At 43.4% G+C, this 21536-nt stretch overlaps 1 protein-coding gene across 2 annotated transcripts in view; it reads right to left on the bottom strand.

Annotated features, from left to right (window-relative positions):
- The window catches only part of LOC146866793 (uncharacterized), an 84991-nt gene that overhangs the window by 15622 nt on the left and 47833 nt on the right, over nt 1-21536 (bottom strand). For both annotated transcript variants that reach the window (XM_085601408.1, XM_085601401.1), the window contains 3 exons: nt 16931-17041; nt 5235-5324; nt 3308-3418 (listed from right to left, as the gene is read on the bottom strand). In XM_085601408.1, coding sequence (XP_085457534.1) covers nt 3308-3418; nt 5235-5324; nt 16931-17041 — 312 coding nt within the window. The remainder of the gene's footprint in view (nt 1-3307; nt 3419-5234; nt 5325-16930; nt 17042-21536) is intronic.

Genomic DNA, 21536 nt, shown 5'->3' with positions numbered 1-21536 from the left:
CATGCGCGCTGGCTCAGGCGAGACCTAAAAAGCAACCTCCATATGTGCAAATGAGGATTTAATAAACAATCTTATTTGACACAAATAAGAATGAAAACAGATAAAAAAATGGCAAACCAATTGTGCTTGGTGTCCCCAATGATCACAGAGGTAACTTAAAAGTACAGTTTCATATGTAAATATACAATAAAACAAATCACTATGACGTGAACAATGAAGCTGGATGAAATGTGATGTAACAGTTCACTGCTAGGATCAGCAAATGGTAATCAGCGACCAAGTCTGATTCTTGAGCTGTCAACAGAACTTTGATCGCTACAAATTATTTAAGACGGTTGCATCAGGGCAAAGGCAGTATAGGACTCTCAGGGTAGTACAGTTCAGTTAAACAGTTCTTAGTTGCTTGTGGGGGTGACATGATTAAATAGAGTATCACCGTATTGGTTGTAATTGCATCCTAGGTGAGGAAACAATCAATATAGCCTCACTGCCCCAGTAAGTAGTCTGCATGAGGGGGTAACCTATAAATGGGAACGCCACAGTTAGGATCAATATTGAAAACTCATCGGGTGATTAAAGAAGTAGTAAGTGCTATCACGCAGAGGCAGCAGTCAATGTAGCCTCACAGCTCCAGGAGGTGGCCCGTAATCAGCTTTTAAAAAGTAGCATTGTCACTGTCCGCCTATGTGAACATCATGGGTTATTTGATGGCAGAGCCAGCTAAGGCTTCAAAGTTAGAAACCCAGATGTTGACACACCTCAACATGGTTTGGGAAAACTTTAATTTTGGCTAGAGGACAACCGTAATTCTTTTGGCATATGCCCTGTATCTGCCACCCTCCGTTAGATTGATTGGGGAGAGAGTGTAGAAGGTAACACGGACCTGTAGTTCTCATGATACTCACAACCAATTTGTGTTACGGGATGACATTTGGAAATTTATTTGCACTAAGGTGACACAGAAGAAGAAAAAAAACAGTTGTTAATGAGTCCGTGCATATGGCACAAGCAACAGGGCAATAAGAATTTAATTTCAATAGCATATGCCCTCTACGTGAAACTCACAAGTGAATTACACCTGTGAAATGTAAACTTCGAAAACAAAAACATTTAATCATTTACTTAGAGGCTACTAATCAACAGTAAAATCTGGTATTTGCATGCTGTTATTATGGTCCTCTGGTGCATCTGAAGGAAATTTTCAGTCTGTGTGGAGTTCAAAGCACGTCTATATGTTCATCTTGTGAGTGAGCCATAGAATGTTCTATTCAAAAAGACTAAAGGAGAAGTCCTTTTTAGCTAAATGAGCCATTGTGATCGATCCTATTTATAAAGGATGATTTCTTACACCAGTCTGTTTTTGTGGTGGACTTTTACACTTTGATAATGTGTCTTGAGAAGCCAGAAGGAAAAGAAAATGTCCCTTGCATCGATTGTCACTACTGTATTGCTTTCTGAGGGGAACAAGTTCTCAGCAAGGTGAGTGTTTTAATTTCCTGAATAGAGGGTCAATCTGATTCTGGAATATGCCCCATTCTTTAGAATTTTACCCTTGGACTGCACCCCTTTTCACGAGAATTTACTGGGGCTAGGACAGATGCAGAGTCAGCATTACATAGTTGAAGATTTACAACTCTCACCCAGAGATCTGAACAGTGTGCTCTATGTATGATCGGTTTTGTGGGGACGGAAAATTTCAGTGATTGTTTTATGACGGAGGCCCGGTACCTCTAAACATCCCATCCTTCCTTACTACTGAGAAACCCATTGCTCTTTCTGTGGGTCCTCTGGATCTTCATTTGATCGTTAAGTGTATTAACTCAATTTTTCGTTCAACAAGGAACTAATACTTTTAGGCCATCTGTTATGTTCTATTTCTGTTATTTTTTTTATCCTTGACACAGTATTGTGTCTGTGGCCTCTTGTTTACCATTGTAGTTGGCCTTACTTGCTGCAGGGCCCTGCTTTCTTCATGAATTGTATTTTGAAGAGGGATCATAATCATGTCATCTTTTTGAAAGGTTGGGCTTTGGTTGTTTGTTGCTGACTGGTATTTTTAGGTAAGACTGGGGTTTACTAGTCAGGATAACCCCAAGCATTGTGTGTTTTGAAATTTTGTCCATTACTTAAATTGTGCATTGATATGTACGATGCAACAGAGACTGAATAATGGTTAAGCACCATAGTGGACACATATACGGGGGCTCTGGTGAAGCAGGGCATGCATTTTTTGCATTCACTGTACAAGTAATTCAGTTTCGTCCTGATGATGGTCTGTGTGAACATTGGGGTTCTCATTGTACTTTATACCAGTACAAATATGCACAATTGTATTATCGTCCCACTGAAAGATGGTCACCTAATTTTGTTTCTGATTAGACTTCAGTTGTGCCAATTTATAATAAGGTATCTTTTTAAAGTTCACACCTGGGATTTAAAAGCTACTGTCTCATATCACTTGCGAACACTGCTTTGACAAAGGGAGTTCCCAAGAAGAAGGTTGAATTACAAAACTTACAAAAGGGTAACTTTGGAGATAATCACCTTGTTGCTGGGAAGATAGGGACACAGAAGAGGGTTAGGGAGCACTATTGAGAGCTGCTTTCAAATGTGTCGCTGACGCACCCTTCCATCCTCTGAAAGCTGCCATGCATACGTCTCCTCACCTGAATGGGCGTTTCTTATAATGGAGGGCAGAGGCACTGTTATCTACTCACTGAGTGCACCCTTTATGATAGCCGTGGACTAGTGTGCCAAAGCTGCATTATTTTTTGAGTGATCAAAGGTAGCAGGGACATGACCTAATCTGTGGATTAGGTATGCACGTGCAGAGTTGCAGCTAATGCCACACGTTACTTTATTCGCTCCTGATTATTCCATAGCATCATGCAAACTAGAGGCTTTTGATCAACATTAAACAGTTGTAAATCACCTCTAAAAGGTGAGAAGGATGGATGCTGAGTGTTTAACCACCCATTCTGTATGGCAGTCTAGGCACTCTAACTGCTGTGGAGATGGGAACACTAGTCCATCTCTAGGGTTGTTTCGGCATTCTAAAAAGTGGTGATACGTTCCCAGAAGCGTGTGTAATTGCACCAGTCCTTCCCTCACGCAAGCTTCCATAGTATTACACAGATAGGTGATGTTAGCAGCCTTCAAAAGAGCAGGTCTACAACAGCCAGAAGTGTATCCCTTAGAAACCAATAGCATAGTAAAGAAAAGAGAAAGAATAGGGCTCACAAATGTCTTGCTGTTTTAATATTTCTCTTCATATTGATGTGATTCTGAATAAAGGATGATTGCTCACCTGAAATGCTGTTAATGCGTGCCCCCCTTCTACAGTCTTGGACGTCAAGGGGATAAGTCTCTCCCTCTTCGTTAATGCCAATTGAGCTCATCTGTGGTGAATCTTCAGGTCCTGCCATAAAAACACAGGGGTTTTCCCAGTGAGGAACAATCTCTCACAGTGAAAGCATCAACACAGCTTTTTCGATCAAATGTAATGCAGACTTTAGTAGAACACGAAACAGGTGGGGACTAGTTGACATGAAAACCGATTCTCTTTCTCCGATTCCTTTTTCCAGCTATTACCGTGCCTTGCGGTCAGCGTTTGATCTAGCTCTGGCTTTGACTCTGTGTATGACTATTTCACTTCAATGCAGATGCTGCTTCGTGTTTGTGGCTCTGAATGCTTGCACTTTCTCTCTGACACACAGACGCACTCTCTTTCCCCAACTTTCCCTGTTTCTCATGTCTGAGCCTATGCATTTTCTTCTTACCTCTTTGTTGCTCCTTTCTGCATTTACCCACTCTTCCTCATTCCCTTTAACTTTCCTTCATCATCGACTGATTGATTTTCTGTTAGAAAGCACAAGATCCTGCCCCAATTATTAATAGACATAAAATATTCCGAAGAACCCGTCACCCGTTATACCAAGGCCTTGGGAATTGTCCACCAATACATTGATGCCAGCTTCATCATGGTCTAAAATGTGGAGACATGTACAATATGAAAGATTACAATTTCAGTACTTGACCATGGGCTAGAGCCTAATTATCACTCACATAGAATAGTCGTGCTGTATGTGTTTTGCGCTCTTATGTTATGCTTTTACATTGTCCAAGAACAAATACCAGAAATGGGGCTACGATTGTTCAGATTGCAACATTCTAGTGAATATTGAGTGATGGATGTTGTGTTAGGGCTCCATGCAAAGCAAATCTAATCAAGGCTGTGTGGCGGTTGGAATTATGAACGGTTCTTTAATCAAATGAAATCATAAAAAGATGTGACAAGACATTTTGATTTTGCCAAGAGAATTAAGATTCAGTTTACTAAATTGTTGAGGGTGTTTGACAGTAGGCCTAGCAATGATAGGGAACTAACCGGATTTTGACATAAGAATACATGAATTGGATTGTCCATGGCAGATGCTGTTTCAAGCCAAAGAGCAAAGGGTATTAGGTGTGATCTGACGATTTAGCCATGAACCGTGATCACTATGGCTCTAGTTCAAAGTATGACAGGATAGTGGGTAGTATTCATCCCATCCAGTAAATGTAGAAACTCCAGGGTGAAATATTTACTGGGAGTGGTAACCGCCTCCTACTTCATGTTTTGTATGGTAAAATGAGACATAAGAGGTGGTGTAGGTACTTACTGCACCAAAATCTACATGTTTTGGCTTTATCACATCAATTTACCCCAAATAATTTTAGCAGCTTTGATTTAGCGAAATTTGTAAGGGCAAAAAACACAGACAAAGTGTGACCATTAGTTTACAGCGCCTTTTTTTGAAGGGGTCAGAATTCATCTTCATACCCTGAATCAGAACCCGAGTTTCATATGTACTGCATATGGACGAATGCCTAGATGTCTTAAGTTAACCTTCAGATTACAAGTCAAGTGGTGCACTTGCATTTCACATGTGCTTTATATTTCTTTACGTAAGTTGCCTCTTCTCTATTCACTGTTGTTATAACTAACTCTAATTGCTTTATACTGAGTCAATATTCTTGCTTCCAAAATTAATATTTTGAAAAATCTAGAATGTCATTAAAAAAAATGGTCAACTTGAAAGCGTAACTTCAAACAGAGAGTAGACAAGAGTTAGATTAAGAGCTTTTAATCACTGTCAAATATCAATAAATTAACAATGCATGAACATTTGTAAAATTAACTTGGTGCAATGCTCTTTACAATCACAACTGACTGTGAAATGTTTGTAACTTACCTGAGGTGGGACAGATGTTGCTTTCTTCTCTTTCTGTGTTGTTACTGTTGCTCAACCGTGCCTCTTCTTCAATACTGTGATATGGGTATCCTATTTTAGAAAGTAGAATCAGTTATACTTACCATTGTATTCAGTTGTAGAAAATCGAAACGTTGACTAAAGTCCAAAATTCAATTAGATAGCAGATGTGTGTAGACTACACTTCAATTTTGGTGACACGCAATAAAGTGACACAACAGTGTGTTAGTCACAGTAATCATACCTGGGCGCAAAACAAACTATGGATCATTCCGGTGTACTCTCACTAAGGGCATAGTTATTTATAGTTCAGGCTACATCTCAATTCCCTGCAGAGACTTTAATGACCATTATATACATATGTAACTCTTGAAGCTGTATTCTTTTCAGATCTACTTTGCAACTCCATATTGCTCTAACAAATTTCAATGCATATGATACACCGTGTAAATATATTTTTTATTATATGTTACCTAAAAGAGCATCTGCAAATTACATAATCAATCACTTGTTGATTAGTTCATCTAAGGCAAAACAATGTAAAATCATCATCTCACTGGAGACACTGGATTATTATTATTATTTTTCTTTTTAACAAAACAGAAGCGTAGCTAGTTCAAGAAACACTCAACAGATCGATCCACTTTCCTTTTTATTTAGGAATTGAATTACAGTAAAAAGATGACTGATAAGCTTCTTGCATTATTCATTTGGCTTCCAAAAGTAATCAGGATTAGGGATCCCAGTTTTCAGTTTACTTGTCCTCAAAAAAATATGAAAAATATTTTACTGAAAGTTTAAATATTTGCTCTCATTCTAGAACTAATAACTATTTTTAAAGTACATTAACTCATCAAATTAAAGATGTATTGATAATGATTTAATTAGAATATATAAATGTAATTTATAAATAATATTTTTTTAACTTTAAATTAAAAAACAATTCATACCTTCACTAACATTATTTTTGTAATTATTATTTATTACATTTTGCTAACTTAAGGTTAAGTTAATTGAAATGATTTTTATCTTCTAATAAAAGTTTAAATGTTAATTTTCTTTAAATTAAGCTTATTAATTTTCAAAACAACATAATTAAAAATCATCTATAATGGTTAACACAAAAAATATTTGTATATGTATATATATATATATATATATATTCACTGAAAAAACCATAGGTTTCAGGGACGTTATAGTTAGTTGGTTATTTCACTCGTACAAAAACAGAGAAATTTGAACGTTATAGTTAGTAGAATCGAACTATAAGTAGCGCCCACGCAATGCACTGCTGATGACGTCACATATTACATCACTCATGTCATGGTAAGTGACATCACTGATGACATCTCAAATGACACCAGTGAATGTGTGTTTTTGTGTAAAGTTTAAATATATTTAATATATGTTAATGCCAAGGTGTGTTGAAGAATGAGTTATTGTATAAGTGTCTGGGTGGAGGATTTAATAGGTGTGTGACTGACTGTATAAGTTAGTGATTAAATGTCTCTACCTGAATGCATGGGTTTGTGACTAATCTGTGTGAATGTCTATATCAGTCTCTCAGTTGTTGTATAGGCTGCTGCATGGGTTGATGATTAGTTACATGACTATCTATATTGGTTACTTATTGGTATCATAAGTATTTGTATGGGTGGCTCAGTGTTTGTGTGTGTAGGTGGGTGGGCGGTGTGTGACTTTCTGCAAACATGTGTGAGTGGCTAATCTACTTGGTGCATGGGTTCAGTAGTGCATGTGGAAATGGCTGTTTCGGTGAGTGAGTGAGTGTGTGCATCAGTGTGTTGGTGAGTGAATGTATATCTCACTGGTATATGTGTGAGTATTTACATATGTGAAAGGCAGTATATGTGAGTAATTGTGAGAGTGGCTATATAGTGGCTGTATAAATGAGTGTGTGCTTGTGTCAGTGATTGTATAAGAGAGTAAGTATATGTTAGTATAGGTTAGATAGTGAATTTATAACTGTATAGGTGAGTAAACTGCAGTGTTATAGATTCTTTACATGACTAGCTAGGTGTGTCAATAACTCTATGGATGAGTGACGGTGTATATTGTCTATGGGTCAGTATTTTAGAGTGGGTGTATCAAAGGTTATATTGGGGTGTGAAGAGGTGCTTCAGATTATCACGTGGATGATGTCATCAGTGATGTCATCAGTGATGTCATCAGTGATGTCACTGACCATGTCATGAGTGATGTAATATGTGACGTCATCAGCAGTGCATTGTGAGGGCATGAGTTATAGTTAGCTAAACTAACTATAACGTTCAAATTTCTCTGTTTTTGTACGAGTGAAATGACCAACTAACTATAACGTCCCTGAAACCTATGGTTTTTTCAGTGAATTTCAAAGGTGTTTGAAATGTTAATTTCTAATTATAATGTTTATTAAACCTATTTTTTTTCAGTGATTTTAAATTATCATTCCATTCTCAACCTGGCTAACACAGCCGATATTTTCAACGAGCAGCCAAATCTGCGGTGCGTTCCAAATACAGGCGATAAGCTGCGTTAGCAGTAGGAATGTAACATCTGGTGTAAAGTAGGACGACTACCTACAGTGTGAAAGGGAGCCCAGCCCAGAATCAAATCTGAAGACCATCACATGTCATAGAGCTACTGTTCATGCACCTCCGAAATCCAAGAAGGCCACAAAACCCACTGCCACCACCCTCAGGACCTCCCCCTGGACCACCCCCCCACCACCACAGAGGCATGTGGGAAGAACGCAAGTCACCAACTAATAATAATGCACACAATACCAAGACTACAGGGTGACACATTGGTGCTTGCGGCCCGGGTGGCGGCAGCACTACAACAGGGACACCTGCATCAATTGATTCCTCATACAGCCCAGGACGGAACCACGGCCAGAGCTCAGGAGTCATTGTTCACAGCCTCACGCAGGACTGGCATACGTCAGGCCAGCCCAATCCGTTTACACATACAGGGAGGGACAACAACACTACATGGTCCAGCTTTTCATTGTAGTGATCTGCTACTCACAGGTCTAGTTGTCAGAACACCACAGCCACTCCCTGATGGCTGGTTTACACCCACACGACACCCATCAAGCACAGGCGTCACAGGACACGTGACCCTGCCAATAAAAATGATTGGACGCACGTGCTCCACGCCATTTCCATTTCAGACTTGGTGCACCAGATGCACTGCGGCCGGCACAGGCACACCGCCATGGGATGGTGAATTTCGGTCCACTGAGGTAGGGGCATTGTAAGTGCTGAGCGGGTGTGCTGCCTGCGATGATTCCCCATCCCGGTGGTCCGGACAGCTCATGTTTTGTGTGCCATGCTGGACCGCAGTGTAGGCCTGAGCCATCGAATAGCGGGAGCCTACCACCACGTGCGTGGCCTCACTGGTCACTGAGTTAGTGGCACCGCAAGGGCTGAGCGGGTGTGCGACCTGCGATGATGGTGGGTGCACTGGTATGTCCTCTGCCATGGCAAAATCAAGACGCAGCACCAAATGTAAGACCTGTTGGCCAGCGGAGCGGGGCTGCATGATGTGGAGGGTGCCCTGTCCGTGAAAAGGTGAGCAGTGAGGCCTGAGTGCATAGGGGTGGGCAGATACCTCTGGGTGGTGGGAGTGGATGGGGTAGAGCAGCCTGGGTGCGCAGCGGCGGGCAGAAACCTCTGGGCAGTTGAAGTGGATGATGTGCAGCAGCCTGGATGCACAAAGGCGGGACAGCGATTTAGGTGTGCGCAGTCGTATTTTTTCTGCCATTCCTGATTCTGTACTAAGTTTCAGATGTGGGAGCTTGAGGGCTCCACTAGGTCCCGGCACGTGGTTGGCGACACAGCGGTGGCGTAAAGGTGAGCTGTGAGGGTTTTTTCCACAGTGTGGGCACTCATTGTCCCACCTCATCTCTTCCTTTCTATCCCTCACACTCTTTCTCTCTCTCTCACACTCTTTCTCTCTTTCTGTCTCTCTTACTCTCTCTCTCACTCTTCCTCTGTTTCTCTGTTCCTCTTTCTCACACTTTCTCTCTCTCTCTCTCACTGTTTCTCTCTCTTTTCGTTTCTCTCACTCCTTCTCTCTGTCTTCCTCTCACTCTTTCTTTCTTTTTCTCTCTCTCTCTTCCTCTCACTTTCTCTGTCTTCCTCTAACTCTTTCTTTTTCTCTCTCCCTTCCTCTCTCACACTCTTTCTGTGTCTCTCTCTCTCCTTTGATGGACGCATGAAGCACAATCTTATCTTGCTATTTGTCTAACAGGCTGTGATTCATGGATTGACGTCTCTCCCCCAACACGGAACTCCCGCCACTCAGTGCCACCAGAGCTGAATGCGTGTGCAGCCTGCGATGATGCGTGGCCATTTTGATAATCAACACCCAGTCTGAATTTTGAGCTCTGCTTTATCGTGTATCCGCACCGCCTGAGAAGTTGCTTCAGCATGTGGTGCACCTTCTTACACACACGCTGGTGGCGGAAGGTGAGCAGAGAGGCTTGTTTCAGCAGCAGCGGGCAGTCACCTCTGGGCAGTGGGAGTGGATAGTGTGCAGCAGCCTTGGTGCACAAGAGCGGACAGACACCTCCAGGCACTGGGAGTGGATGGGGTGCAGCAGCCTGGATGCGCAGGAACGGGCAGTCACCTCCGGGCACTGAGAGTGGATGGGGTGCAGCAGCCTGGGTGCACAGCAGCGGGCAGACACCTCTGGGCAGTGGGAGTGGATGGGGTACATCAGCCTGGGTGCGCCGACGCGGCAGACACCTCAGGGTGGCAGGAGTCGATGGTGTGCAACAGCCTGAGTGCGCAGGTCGGACAGACATCTCTGGGCGACAGGAGTCGATGGGGTGCAGCAGCCTGAGTGGCGGGGCTATACAGAGAATTATGCGTGTGCAGTTGTATGTACTCACGCTCCATCTCTACCTTTCTGTAACTCACACTCTTTCTCTCTCTTATTTCCTCTCTCTTCCTTTCTCTCTCTCACACTTTCTCTCTCTTCCTCTCTCTTCCTCTCTCTCTCTCATTCTTTCTTTCTCTCTCTTCCACTCTCTCACACTGTTTCTCTCTTCCTTGTATCTCACTCTTTCTCTCTCTCACTTTCTCTCTTTCTGTCTCACTCTTTCTTTCTCTGTCTTTCTCTCTCACTCTTTCTTTCTTTCTTTCTCTCTCTCTTCATCTCTCTCACTCTTTCTCTCTCTCTCCTTTGCTGGACGCATGACGCACCATCTTATCTTTCTTTTTGTCTTGCAGGCTGTGATTCACAAGTTGTCGAGAGATGACACGCCATACCTGTACCTACTTTTATTTTGTTCTTTTGTTTAAATAAAATGTTTTATACGTAAATCCATACATGACTAAGATTCTTATTTGTCCAACCTCACAAGTATCTTCTTATTAATAATTGTACATTAGTAAATTTTTTAAGTTCCAGATTCTCTAACGTGACCGTCACATTTGTTTGTGGGAGGTGTGGGTGAGGGGGGATGACGGACAAGGAGCTGCTGCTGGGGGGTGTTGGAGCAATGTTGGGTGTCCGACCTGCATGATCGTTGGCTCCATTGCATCTGTTCTCAGAGACGTGCGAGCCAGCGGGCTGGCTCATAGATGAAGAACTGCGAGCCGACTGGCTGGCTCATAGAGGGAGAGCCGCGGCCCGTCAGTTCGCAGAGGGAGAGCTGCGTGTCAGCTTGCAGAGGAACAGCTGCGGGCCGACAGCTATAGGGAAAGGTGCGGTCCGTCAGCTTCCAAAGGGATAGCTGAGGAACAGTTATGTGGGGAGAGGGAGCGTGAAGGGAGTATCTCGCAGAGAGAGACCTGCGGTATATTTCCAGTCTTGGCTTCACAGATACAACTGCAGGCCCGAGAAGTTGCACCCGAAGAGCTGCGAGCCGACTGGTGGTTCGCAGAGGGAGACTTGCGGGCCCAAGAAGGTTGTTGGGGGTATGCTGGTGATGTGGGAAGAGGGTCTGTTACCTGCTGATGTGGGGAGAGGCAGCGTGAAAGGGGTATCTTGCACAGACAGAGCTCCGGTATGTTTTCAGAGTTGCCTCGGACAGATGCGAGCTGACTGACTGAATCACAAAATGGCTTTTCAATGCTCATATAGTGTGACTTATCAACAGTTCGCACCCAGGCTCGCGGAGGGACACAGCTGCGGCCCGTGGGCTCGACTCGCAGAGGAAGACCTACGGGCCGTCCGCTCCCAAAGGAACAGCAGCATACTTGCTCGCAGCGGTAGAGGCACAGCAGCGTAATAGCTTGCAAAGATAGAGAGCTGTGATCCGACGGACTGGCTTCTAAAGGCATAGCTGCGAAGTGGTAATGTGGGGAGAGGGAGCGTGAAACGGGAATCTCGCATAGCCAGAGCTCCGGTATATTTTCAGTATTGCCTCGCAAAGGTAGAAATTCAGAGAGATACGAGCTGACTGACTGAATCACAAAATGGCTGCCAACACTTCCTAGTTTCAACAGTTCGCAGCCAATGAGCTGCAAGCTCGTGCTCGTAACGCCTCAACCAATCAGATGTCAGAATTCTCAAATATTGATATCTGTACAATATGATATTTCTCAAAAACTACTGAACGGATTTACCCCATTTAAACAAAAGAGTGCTTTCTGGACCACAACCTTCCTCCCTTACAAATGTGGCGTGTCCACTCGCAAAGGGGCACAGCAGCGTACTAGCTTGCAAAGGTAGAGAGCTGTGAGCTGACGGACTGCCTTCTAAAGGCATAGCTGCGAGCTGGTGATGTGGTCAGAGGAAGCGTGAAAGGGGTATCTCGCACAGACAGAGCTCTGGTATATTAAATTGCCCCCGGCACTTTTGTTTTATATTTTCACTCGATGCGAGGCACAAGATGGCTGCTAACACTTCCTGGTTTGAAGTGTTAGCAGCCAATCAGAGGACACTTCCTGGTTTGAAGTGTTAGCACCCAATCAGAGGCAAACTTGTGCTCGGGAGTTAGGCTCCGCCCATATATATATATATTTTTCCTTTAATATCTTAAAATCTACTGAACGGATTTACACCATTTCAACAAAAGCGTGCTTTCTGGACCAATACCTTTCTCCCTGCCAAATTTGGCATAATTCCGTTCAGCAGTTTGACCTGTAGCCTTGTCTAAAATTTCCTATGGAAAATGCATTGGGAAAACACGTTTTGGGATCCCCTTTTTTCTCAGCCCCCCCCCTTGACCAATCACCCCCAAACTTTCAAGATAGGAGCTGATCTAAAAAGAGAAACTTTTTGGAAAATTTCGTGAAGATTCATCAAACGACGCCAAAGTTATAAGCACATGAAAAAATGCTTTTCCTATGGAAACGTGCTCCTAACTATAACTATCTACTTTACTAGAATATATATATATATATATATTCACTGAAAAAACCATAGGTTTCACACATGTTATAGTTAGCTGGACATTTTACTGATAAAAAACCAATGAAATTCCCCCGTTATAGTTACTGTAGGCAACTATAACTCACGCGACCGCAATCCTCTGCTGATGCTAATACTGTATTTAGACACTTATTTGCCCATGTCTTCTTCCATTAAATTTTAGCTATACATATATTACAAATATTTTTTTTTCATAAAGACACATATGTCATCAGCAGAGGATTACGGTCGCGTGAGTTATAGTTGCCTACAGTAACTATAACGGGGGAATTTCATTGGTTTTTTATCAGTAAAATGTCCAGCTAACTATAACATGTGTGAAACCTATGGTTTTTTCAGTGAATTTGCAAGGTTTTTTAAATGCTAATTCCTAACTATAACGTGTGTGAAACCTATGGTTTTTTCAGTGAATTTGTACGGTTTTTTAAATGCTAATTTATTTATGTATTATTTTTTATGTATTTATTTTACAATAAACTACGTATTAAAAATTATTATTTTTATTTTTTTTGGTTTTCACCCTGCGAATTATTTTTTTGTAAAAAAAAATTTTTTTTTGTGTTTTTCAGGGTGCGCGCACTGTGCGCGCACCCCCGCGATTTTTTAAAAAAAAAATTTTTTTTTTTTGCCTTCGGGGTCCTTCAGGGACCCCCTGACAAAGGCTAGGGGGTCAGGAACTCTCTACCCTGCCCCCTTTTCACGTTCGCCACCTTCCTTTTTCACTCTCGCACTGAAAACAAACAAAATGGCGGCCGACACTTCCTGATTTCGACCGATTCGAACGTTGACTAACATGTAACCACCAATCAGAATTACGCTCGCGCACGTTAGGGTGCTCGCACGGTGCTCGCACGGTGCGCGCACCCTGCGCGCATATATATATATATATGCTTTTAAATGCTATTTTCTCCGGAAATACTGAACAGATTTACACCAGACCTGCAAAAGGCACTTCCTTGACCTTATGGCTACCTCTCTGCCAAATTTCAAGTAATTCTGTTCAGCCGTTCGGGCTGTAGCCCTGTCTAAAGGTCCTATGGAAAAATGCATGGGGAAAACGCGTTTTGGGACCCCCCTTTTATCTCAGCCCCCGCTTGACGAATCCCGCCGAGACTTTCAGGGTAGGAGCGGAGCGTAGCGCCCCACCTATTTTGAGAAATTCGCGAGGATTCGTCGACCGGCGCCAAAGTTATTCCAAATAGAATGTTGCGGATTTCCTATGGAAAAGGGGTCCTAACTATAACTACCTACTGGCGACCGCCAGTAGGTAATATATATATCAAAATACACCGTCCCTCTGCAGCTTCGCGCCAAAGACGGAGACGGACCACAGTTAAGTGCCAGATTGCGTGATTTATTTAGCTTGTTCGGTCTGGATATATATATATATATATATATATATCTCACACTTGTAATCTCCAAAGAATCCGTAGTAACGAAGAATGGAGACCACGCAAATCCAGGTAAGGCACAATTGTTGTTAGTTTATTATCAGCCGAGTTTCACCAATCTGACGCGTTTCGGGCATCCCCAAACTTTCAAGATAGGAGCTGATCTAAAAAGAGAAACTTTTTAGAAAATTTCGTGAAGATTCATCAAACAACGCCAAAGTTATAAGCACATTAAAAAATGCTTTTCCTATGGAAACGTGGTCCTAACTATAACTATCTACTTTACTAGAATATATATATATATATATATTTATTTTCACACACGAAAACAAAGGTTACAAGGACGTTATAGTTAGGAAATAGAATTTTAAAAAATCTTGTGCCCCAAGGTAACTATAACTTCCGCCCCCATGCAGAATTTTCTCATCAATAGCTTTAGTGGAAATGTTACAGTGACATTATCAATGATTTCATAAAAGATGTTACGGCTAAGTTAGGATAATTAGCAGTGCATAGCGAGGGCGAGAGTTATAGTTTCTTGAGATAAGTATAACTATAACTGCTGAATTCTATGTTTTTTTGTGTGTGAAATCTGAACTATAACTTTCCTGTAATCTTTGTTTTTTGTGTGAATTTCTAACGATTAAAAAAAATTCTATTTCTTAACTATAAATTCCCTGTAACCTCTATCTTTTTCCAGTGAATTAAAAAATTTGTAATGGTATTTCCTAAAATAACATCCCTGTAACCTTTGTTTTTTCTGTGAATTTCTATTTTTAACGTTAAGTAATATTTAATTACCATACATTATTCAAACTGCCGCCACATACTGCTTTTGTAGGGCCCTATGGCCAACCCCCAAAGCCAGCCAATCTGGGAGGGGGCAAGGCCCTCTCACCGAGCTGATTCCGGCCTCAGGGACACCATCTCCTGGGTGCCCGGGCATATTAAGAGAGGGGGCATACAGCCCCCCGCCCTGGGTCAATTTGGCCTAGGGGACCCATTCCCCCAGGGTCCTTCACCTTTCTAAAAAGAGTGGTAGGCATGCCAATATCAGCCTGGGAACCCCAATCACCCGGGGCCTGCCCAATTAGTGAGGCGTGGCTGCCCCAGGGAGCCTTAAGGCCATTGCGGCTCCAGCTGTCTATCCATCTCCAGTGGGTGCTGGCAGCTAAATATGCTGCTCCTTGTGGGCGGAAGCAATGTATTTCCATCTGTTTCCCTGACCACTTCAGTGCGGTCAGGGAAACAGATGAAAAGTCTGTTCCCAGCTGGATGGAGCATTTTTTCATACTCTTGCCTGCTGGGAGTGGACTTAGTGTTTGCGCTTGCTTTGGCGAGAGCTTTGAAATTGCTCCTGCCAAGTGAGAGCAAACACTGGTTTCCCTGCCCACACTGGCGCAGGCAGGGAAACCGCTTTGTCATGTGGTGGGCACCTGTGGACATAGCAGGAGCCGGCCCTGGGGGATGGGGATACCAGGGCCATTATTGGTTCCAGAAGGGGGGGATGTGGTCGCCAATCGATATTTATAGTTAGGACTTATTTTCCATAGGAAAAGGGCTTTTGTTTTACTATTAACTTTGGTGCTGTTTGACGAATCTTCAGGAAAGTTTCAAAACTAGTTTGCCAGTCACTTTGGCTGCTGTCTGGAAAGATTTAGGGTGATTTGTCAAGTGGGGGCTGAGAATAAGGGGGTGTCCCAAATGCGTTCTCCCCATGCAATGAGATTTTAAACACAATTACAGTCTAAACCGCTGAACGGAATTATACAGAATTTGGCAGAAGCTAGATCTTGGTCCAGAAAAAGTGAGTTGTGTAATTTGGTCTTTCCCACATTTATTACTTAATCGTATACTTACATGTGCGACAATCTCAACCACTTTGGTGGAAATCACTGTACAGAAAAGCAAGGAGAGGTGTAAGTCTATGCCCATACGATTGTGGATAGTATTTTTTAGTATGTGAGTAGTACTGCTGTACTACTTTACATACTACAAAATGCATTTTGTAAATAGGCCCCTTAATGTGAGTTGACCTACAGTATGCACAGTGACATTGGAGTATCATTAACTTGTATAATAGCATCTTCCATTTTATCCAATCGACCAACAGGGCCAAAGTGAACCTATTTAAGTCCTGTCTGCCTTGTAGATGAATAGATATATGGGGTCTAGGAGGAAGACTAAGGGGGGGGGAGAGGTTTTCATAGACATGGGCTATAGGAAACAGGAAGAATTAAACCACTAAACAAGCAAGGACAGGAAGGCCCATAAAGAACAAGTTTAATTTCCTGGAAACACCAAAAACTAGCTCAAGCTAAATTATATAAAATTGAATCACTGTTACTGGTAGTACCCTCATACTGTAAAATGATTGGGTAGATCTGCAGTTGCCAAATCTGCAGTCTCGGGGTCGAATGCATGACAGACAAGAACTCAACATATCCGTCAAAAAGTGCAAACTTAATAAATATTTACATAGATCAATTATAAAAGAATGTTTTCACCAAGAAAATAGTAAATTATTGCCCAGCATAAGATCCAAACAAGAATGCGTTAACCAAGAAAATTGCTAATTATTACCCAGGATAAGGTCCAAACAAATATTCAGCAACAGAGAGGTACATTTAGAAGAAAACCATCTGCGAGGGGAACAAGAATATATTTACTATTTAAGTTCGAAAAAGAAACTAAAGAGTGCTTTTATTTTCGTGGACCTATGAGGTTGCCTGTTTCCTGGACATTTACTAACCCTTATGAAAATAGGAGTAAGATAAGAAAGAGGACAGGGCCATCCCATCATCTCCATACCTGGTCCCAGAAGAGATTTAATCTCCATACCTGATTCCAGATACCCTGGAGTGCTTGTTAAAACTAATGAGACAGAATGTACTTACTTACTTTTGGTACTTGTGATACTTTCTCTTTTAACAGGATAGAGATGATCCATGGAGAATGACTCCCCTTCTCTTTTAATGCTGCCTGATGTTGCAGTTGGTCCTGGAAGCATGCCTACCATTATAAAAAACAATAACTAAACTTTCAATGTGTATTTGATAGAAAAACAAAATAGCGTCTTTTTGCTGTTTTAAAAAATCGAATATGCTACTTACCAGTATGCATCTGTTCTTGGCATGTAGGGCTGCTGACATTCAAATCTGTGCATAGATCGCCGCCTAGTGTTGGGTCCGGATGATTGCACATTGTTGTCCTGGAAGAGTCTTCGAAGTATCACGAGATAGGTGGCTCCTCCCCTGGACTACAGTGCGCATGGGCATCCTCTCCATCCTCAGATTGTTTTTCGCCATTGTGGCAGTGATGGAGTAGATACAGTGAGTGATGACCATGCTATACAGTCATTCTGAGTGCTGCAGCTGCTACAGGCGCCGGGGAGGAGGGTGGGCGATAGGAATGTCAGCAGCCCTACATGCCAAGAACAGATGCATACTGGTAAGTAGCATATTCGGTTCGAGGCATGTGGGCTGCTGAATTCATATCTGTGCATAGAATATATAGCAGTCCCTCGATTAGCGGCGGCTGCCCGTGCCAGCTGCAGCAGTCTGAAAAAGAGTCTTGAGAACAGCCTGTCCTACAGCTGCCTGCTGTTTTGAGTGTACATCTACACAGTAGTGTTTGGTAAATGTATGTATAGTGGACCATGTGGCTGCTCTACATATCGCTTCTAATTGAATGTGGCCCAGGAATGCCATGGACGCCTCTAACTTTTGTGGTGAGTGGGCTCTCGGAGGAATAGTTAACGTGCGTTTAGCTTTTTCATAACAAATTTGAATACATTTAACTATCCATCTGGCTATCCCTGCTTTTGAAATGGTGTTGCCCTTATGTTGTGGAGAAAAGGCAACGAATAGTTGTTTTGTTTTCCTAAAATCCTTGGTCCTGTCTATATAGTACATGAGGGCTCTCTTTACGTCTAGTGTATGGAGCATTCTCTCTGCGACAGTTTCCGGATTTTGAAAGAAAACAGGCAGTTCAATAGTTTGATTCATGTGGAACTGTGATATTACTTTAGGCATGAAGGTGGGGTTGGTACGTAGTACAACTCTGTTCGCATGAACCTGTATGAATGGCTCCTGAATGGTTAGTGCCTGGAGTTCACTAACTCGTCTCAGCGAAGTAATTGCCACCAGGAAGGCTACTTTCCAGGTGAGGAATTGAATCTCACATGAACGTAGAGGTTCAAAAGGTGGACCCATCAATCTGGTGAGGACCACATTTAGGTTCCACACCGGCGCCGGTGGGTGCCGTGGAGGAATTACTCGTTTAAGTCCCTCCAAGAATGCTTTGATGGCAGGCACTCTGAATAATGAGAGGTGTTGCCTGTTTTGAAGATAGGCTGCTATTGCGGTGAGATGTATGCGTATGGAACTGTATGCTAGACTGCATTGGTATAAGTGCAGCAGGTAACAGATGATATTCCGAGTAGACGCATCTAGCGGGTTGATGTCATTGTGTTGACAGTAGATGACAAACCTCTTCCATTTCGCCGCATAGCAAGCTCTGGTGGTGGGTCTCCTGGCCTCTTTGATGATGTTCATACATTCTGGAGGCAGGTTTAAGTATCCAAACTCTAAGACTTCAGGAGCCACATCGCCAGGTGCAGCTGTTGCGGATCTGGGTGCTGAATTGCGCCATGGTTCTGTGTTAAAAGTTTGGGCGTTAGTCGCAGCGTTTGATGTGGCACCACGGAAAGTTCTAGAAACGTGGTGTACCATGGTTGGCGTGCCCACGTTGGAGCAACCAGGATGAGGGTCATTGAGTGTTGCCTCAGTTTGCGTGCCACTAGCGGTATTAATGGCATTGGGGGAAAAGCGTACGCAAATCTGCCTGACCAGTTCATCCATATCGCATTGCCCTGCGACTGTGGATGTGGGAACCTGGCGGCAAAGCTTTGGCATTTTGCGTTTTCCCTTGTAGCGAATAAGTCTATTTCTGGATGACAGCACTTTCGGAAGAACGGTTGGAGTACTGATGGATGCAGCTCCCACTCGTGCATTTGGTGGCTGTGTCTGCTGATCTGCCATCTGGTTGTCTTTGCCCGGGAGGTGTTCCGCCATGAGGAAGATGTTCCTCTGAATGGCCCACTTCCACATGCTCTGAGCCAGATGAGACAACTGCGGAGAGTGTGTTCCTCCCTGCTTCTGAATGTAGTACATGGCAGTCATGTTGTCCGTCCGGATCAACACGACTTTGTTGCACAAGTGTACTTTGAACGCCTTCATGGCTAGGAAGATTGCCATCAGTTCCAGAATGTTGATGTGCATCTTTTTCTGCTGTGTCGTCCATAGTCCCTGCACTGTATAATTGAGTACATGAGCTCCCCATCCCTGGAGAGACGCGTCCGCCGTCAGTATTATTTGTGGAACAGGCTCTTGGAACGGTCGGCCCTGGCAAAGGTTTTGTGGATTCCACCAATGCAGAGAGTTGTATGCCCGACCGCTCACCAACACTAGGTCTTTTAACTGTCCTTGAGCCTGATTCCATTGACGTGCTAAGCACTCTTGAAGCGGGCGCATATGTAGTCTCGCGTGCAGGACTATGAAGATGCAGGAGTCCATCATGCCTATCAACTGCATGAACACTCCGGCTGGAAGGGAGTGTTGAGGTCTGAACTTTGCTATAAGCAGTTGTATGCTGTTGATTCTCACTAAGGTTGGCTGAGCTTTGGCTGCCAGAGTGTCTATGGTCGCGCCTAGGTACTGTTGTACGTGGGCTGGTTGAAGGTGTGATTTTGGATAATTTAGGGAGAATCCCAGACTGTGAAGAAGGTGAATGGTGTGGGACATGTGGCTGGCGCATTACTGGGCTGACTTTGCCTGAACAAGCCAGTCGTCCAGGTAAGGGAAGACGTGAATACGTTGTCTTCGCAAGTGAGCAGCCACCATCGCTAGGCACTTGGTAAAGACCCTGGGAGCTGTCGTTACTCCGAAAGGGAGTACCTTGAACTGATAATGTTGATTTTGAATAGTGAACCTGAGATATTTTCTGTGGGATGGGTGTATGGGAACGTGGAAATACGCATCCTTTAAATCTAGTGTTGCTAGGAAGTCTCCCTGACTGAGTAACGGCAGAACCTGCTGGAGGGTGATCATATGAAAATGTTCCGACAGAATGTACATGTTGAGAGGTCTTAGGTCCAGTATAGGCCTGAGAGAGCCGTCCTTTTTGGGGACTAAGAAGTACAGAGAGTACACCCCGAAACCGTGCTGTTGGATAGGCACGGGCTCTATGGCTCCTTTTTGCAGCATGCTCAGTACTTCCTGCTGCAATAATGTCAAGTGCTCTACGGACATAGGACGTCGTCTTGGTGGTATGTTGGGTGGAATGGATGTTAATTCTAGACAATAACCGTACTGGACAATGTCTAAGACCCACCTGTCTGTGGTGATGGAACTCCAGACTGGCAGGAACTGCTGTAATCTCCCCCCGACCGGTGTTATGTGGAAGGGGGGGCAGTGACAAGATGTCACTGTTTGTTATTGGCAGAGGATCTGGTATTGTTGTTTCCTCTGCCCCTGCCCTTGGTGCTGGAGCCACGGTATCCACCCCTATTGTTTTTATTATAAGGAGTTTGTGACCCTCCTTTATTGTACTGCTGCTGGGAGCCCTGACTTCTAGCTGCTCCTGAACTTCTGGAGCGACTAAAGGAGCCACCACGAAACTGCTGCGATTGTAGAGCCCCCATAGATTTAGCAGTCTCAGTGTCTTTTTTAATCTTTTCGAGTGTGGTGTCAACTTCAGGGCCAAATAAGAAGTCTGGGTTGACTGGCTGATGCAAGATATTTGTTTGAATGTCTGGTTTAAAGCCCGATATTCTTAACCATGCATGTCTCCGTAACATCACACTAGTGTTGATGGCCCTGGCTGCTGTGTCTGCTGCATCCAGTGCGCATTTGATGGACGCATTGGTAACGAGTTGCCCCTCTCTAATGAGGAGCTCCGCCCCCTCCTTGTACTCATCTGGTAGGTGTTGTATTAGGGGTTCCAGGATATCGTAGTGGGACCGGCTGTATCTGGTTAGAAGTGCCTGGGTGTTGGCAATGCGCCAGATGTTTGATGCTTGAGCTGCCACCCGTTTCCCAGAGTTTTCTAACACCTTGGACTCTTTGTCCGGAGGAGGAGCATCACCAGTAGTTTGAGAGTTCGCTCGTTTGCGGGCGTTAGAAACAACCAGGGAGTCCAATGGCAATTGACCATTAATGTACGTAGGGTCTCCTGGGGCTGGTCTATACTTTTTTTCAATCCTGGGGTTTAACACTCGTGTTCTTGTTGGCTCCTTAAAGATGTCCTTAGCATGTTTAAGAATGCCTTTTAGCATTGGTAGTGTCTTAACCGTTTTTTCTGACGTGGAGAACGTGTCCACTAAGAAATCCTCTTCAACAGAGTCTGAATGAAGTTCAACCCCGTGATTGTCAGCCGCCCGTTCAATGAGGGCGTTAAAAGCAGCAGTTTCCTCAGCAGGGGACGGTTTTATATTGTAGATAGGGGT

The sequence above is a fragment of the Triturus cristatus genome, chromosome 1_2 (genome assembly GCF_964204655.1).
Source record: "Triturus cristatus chromosome 1_2, aTriCri1.1, whole genome shotgun sequence".
NCBI classification, from domain to species: domain Eukaryota; kingdom Metazoa; phylum Chordata; class Amphibia; order Caudata; family Salamandridae; genus Triturus; species Triturus cristatus.
Note: the sequence above shows the minus strand (reverse complement) of the source record. Positions and strands in the feature narration are given on the sequence as shown.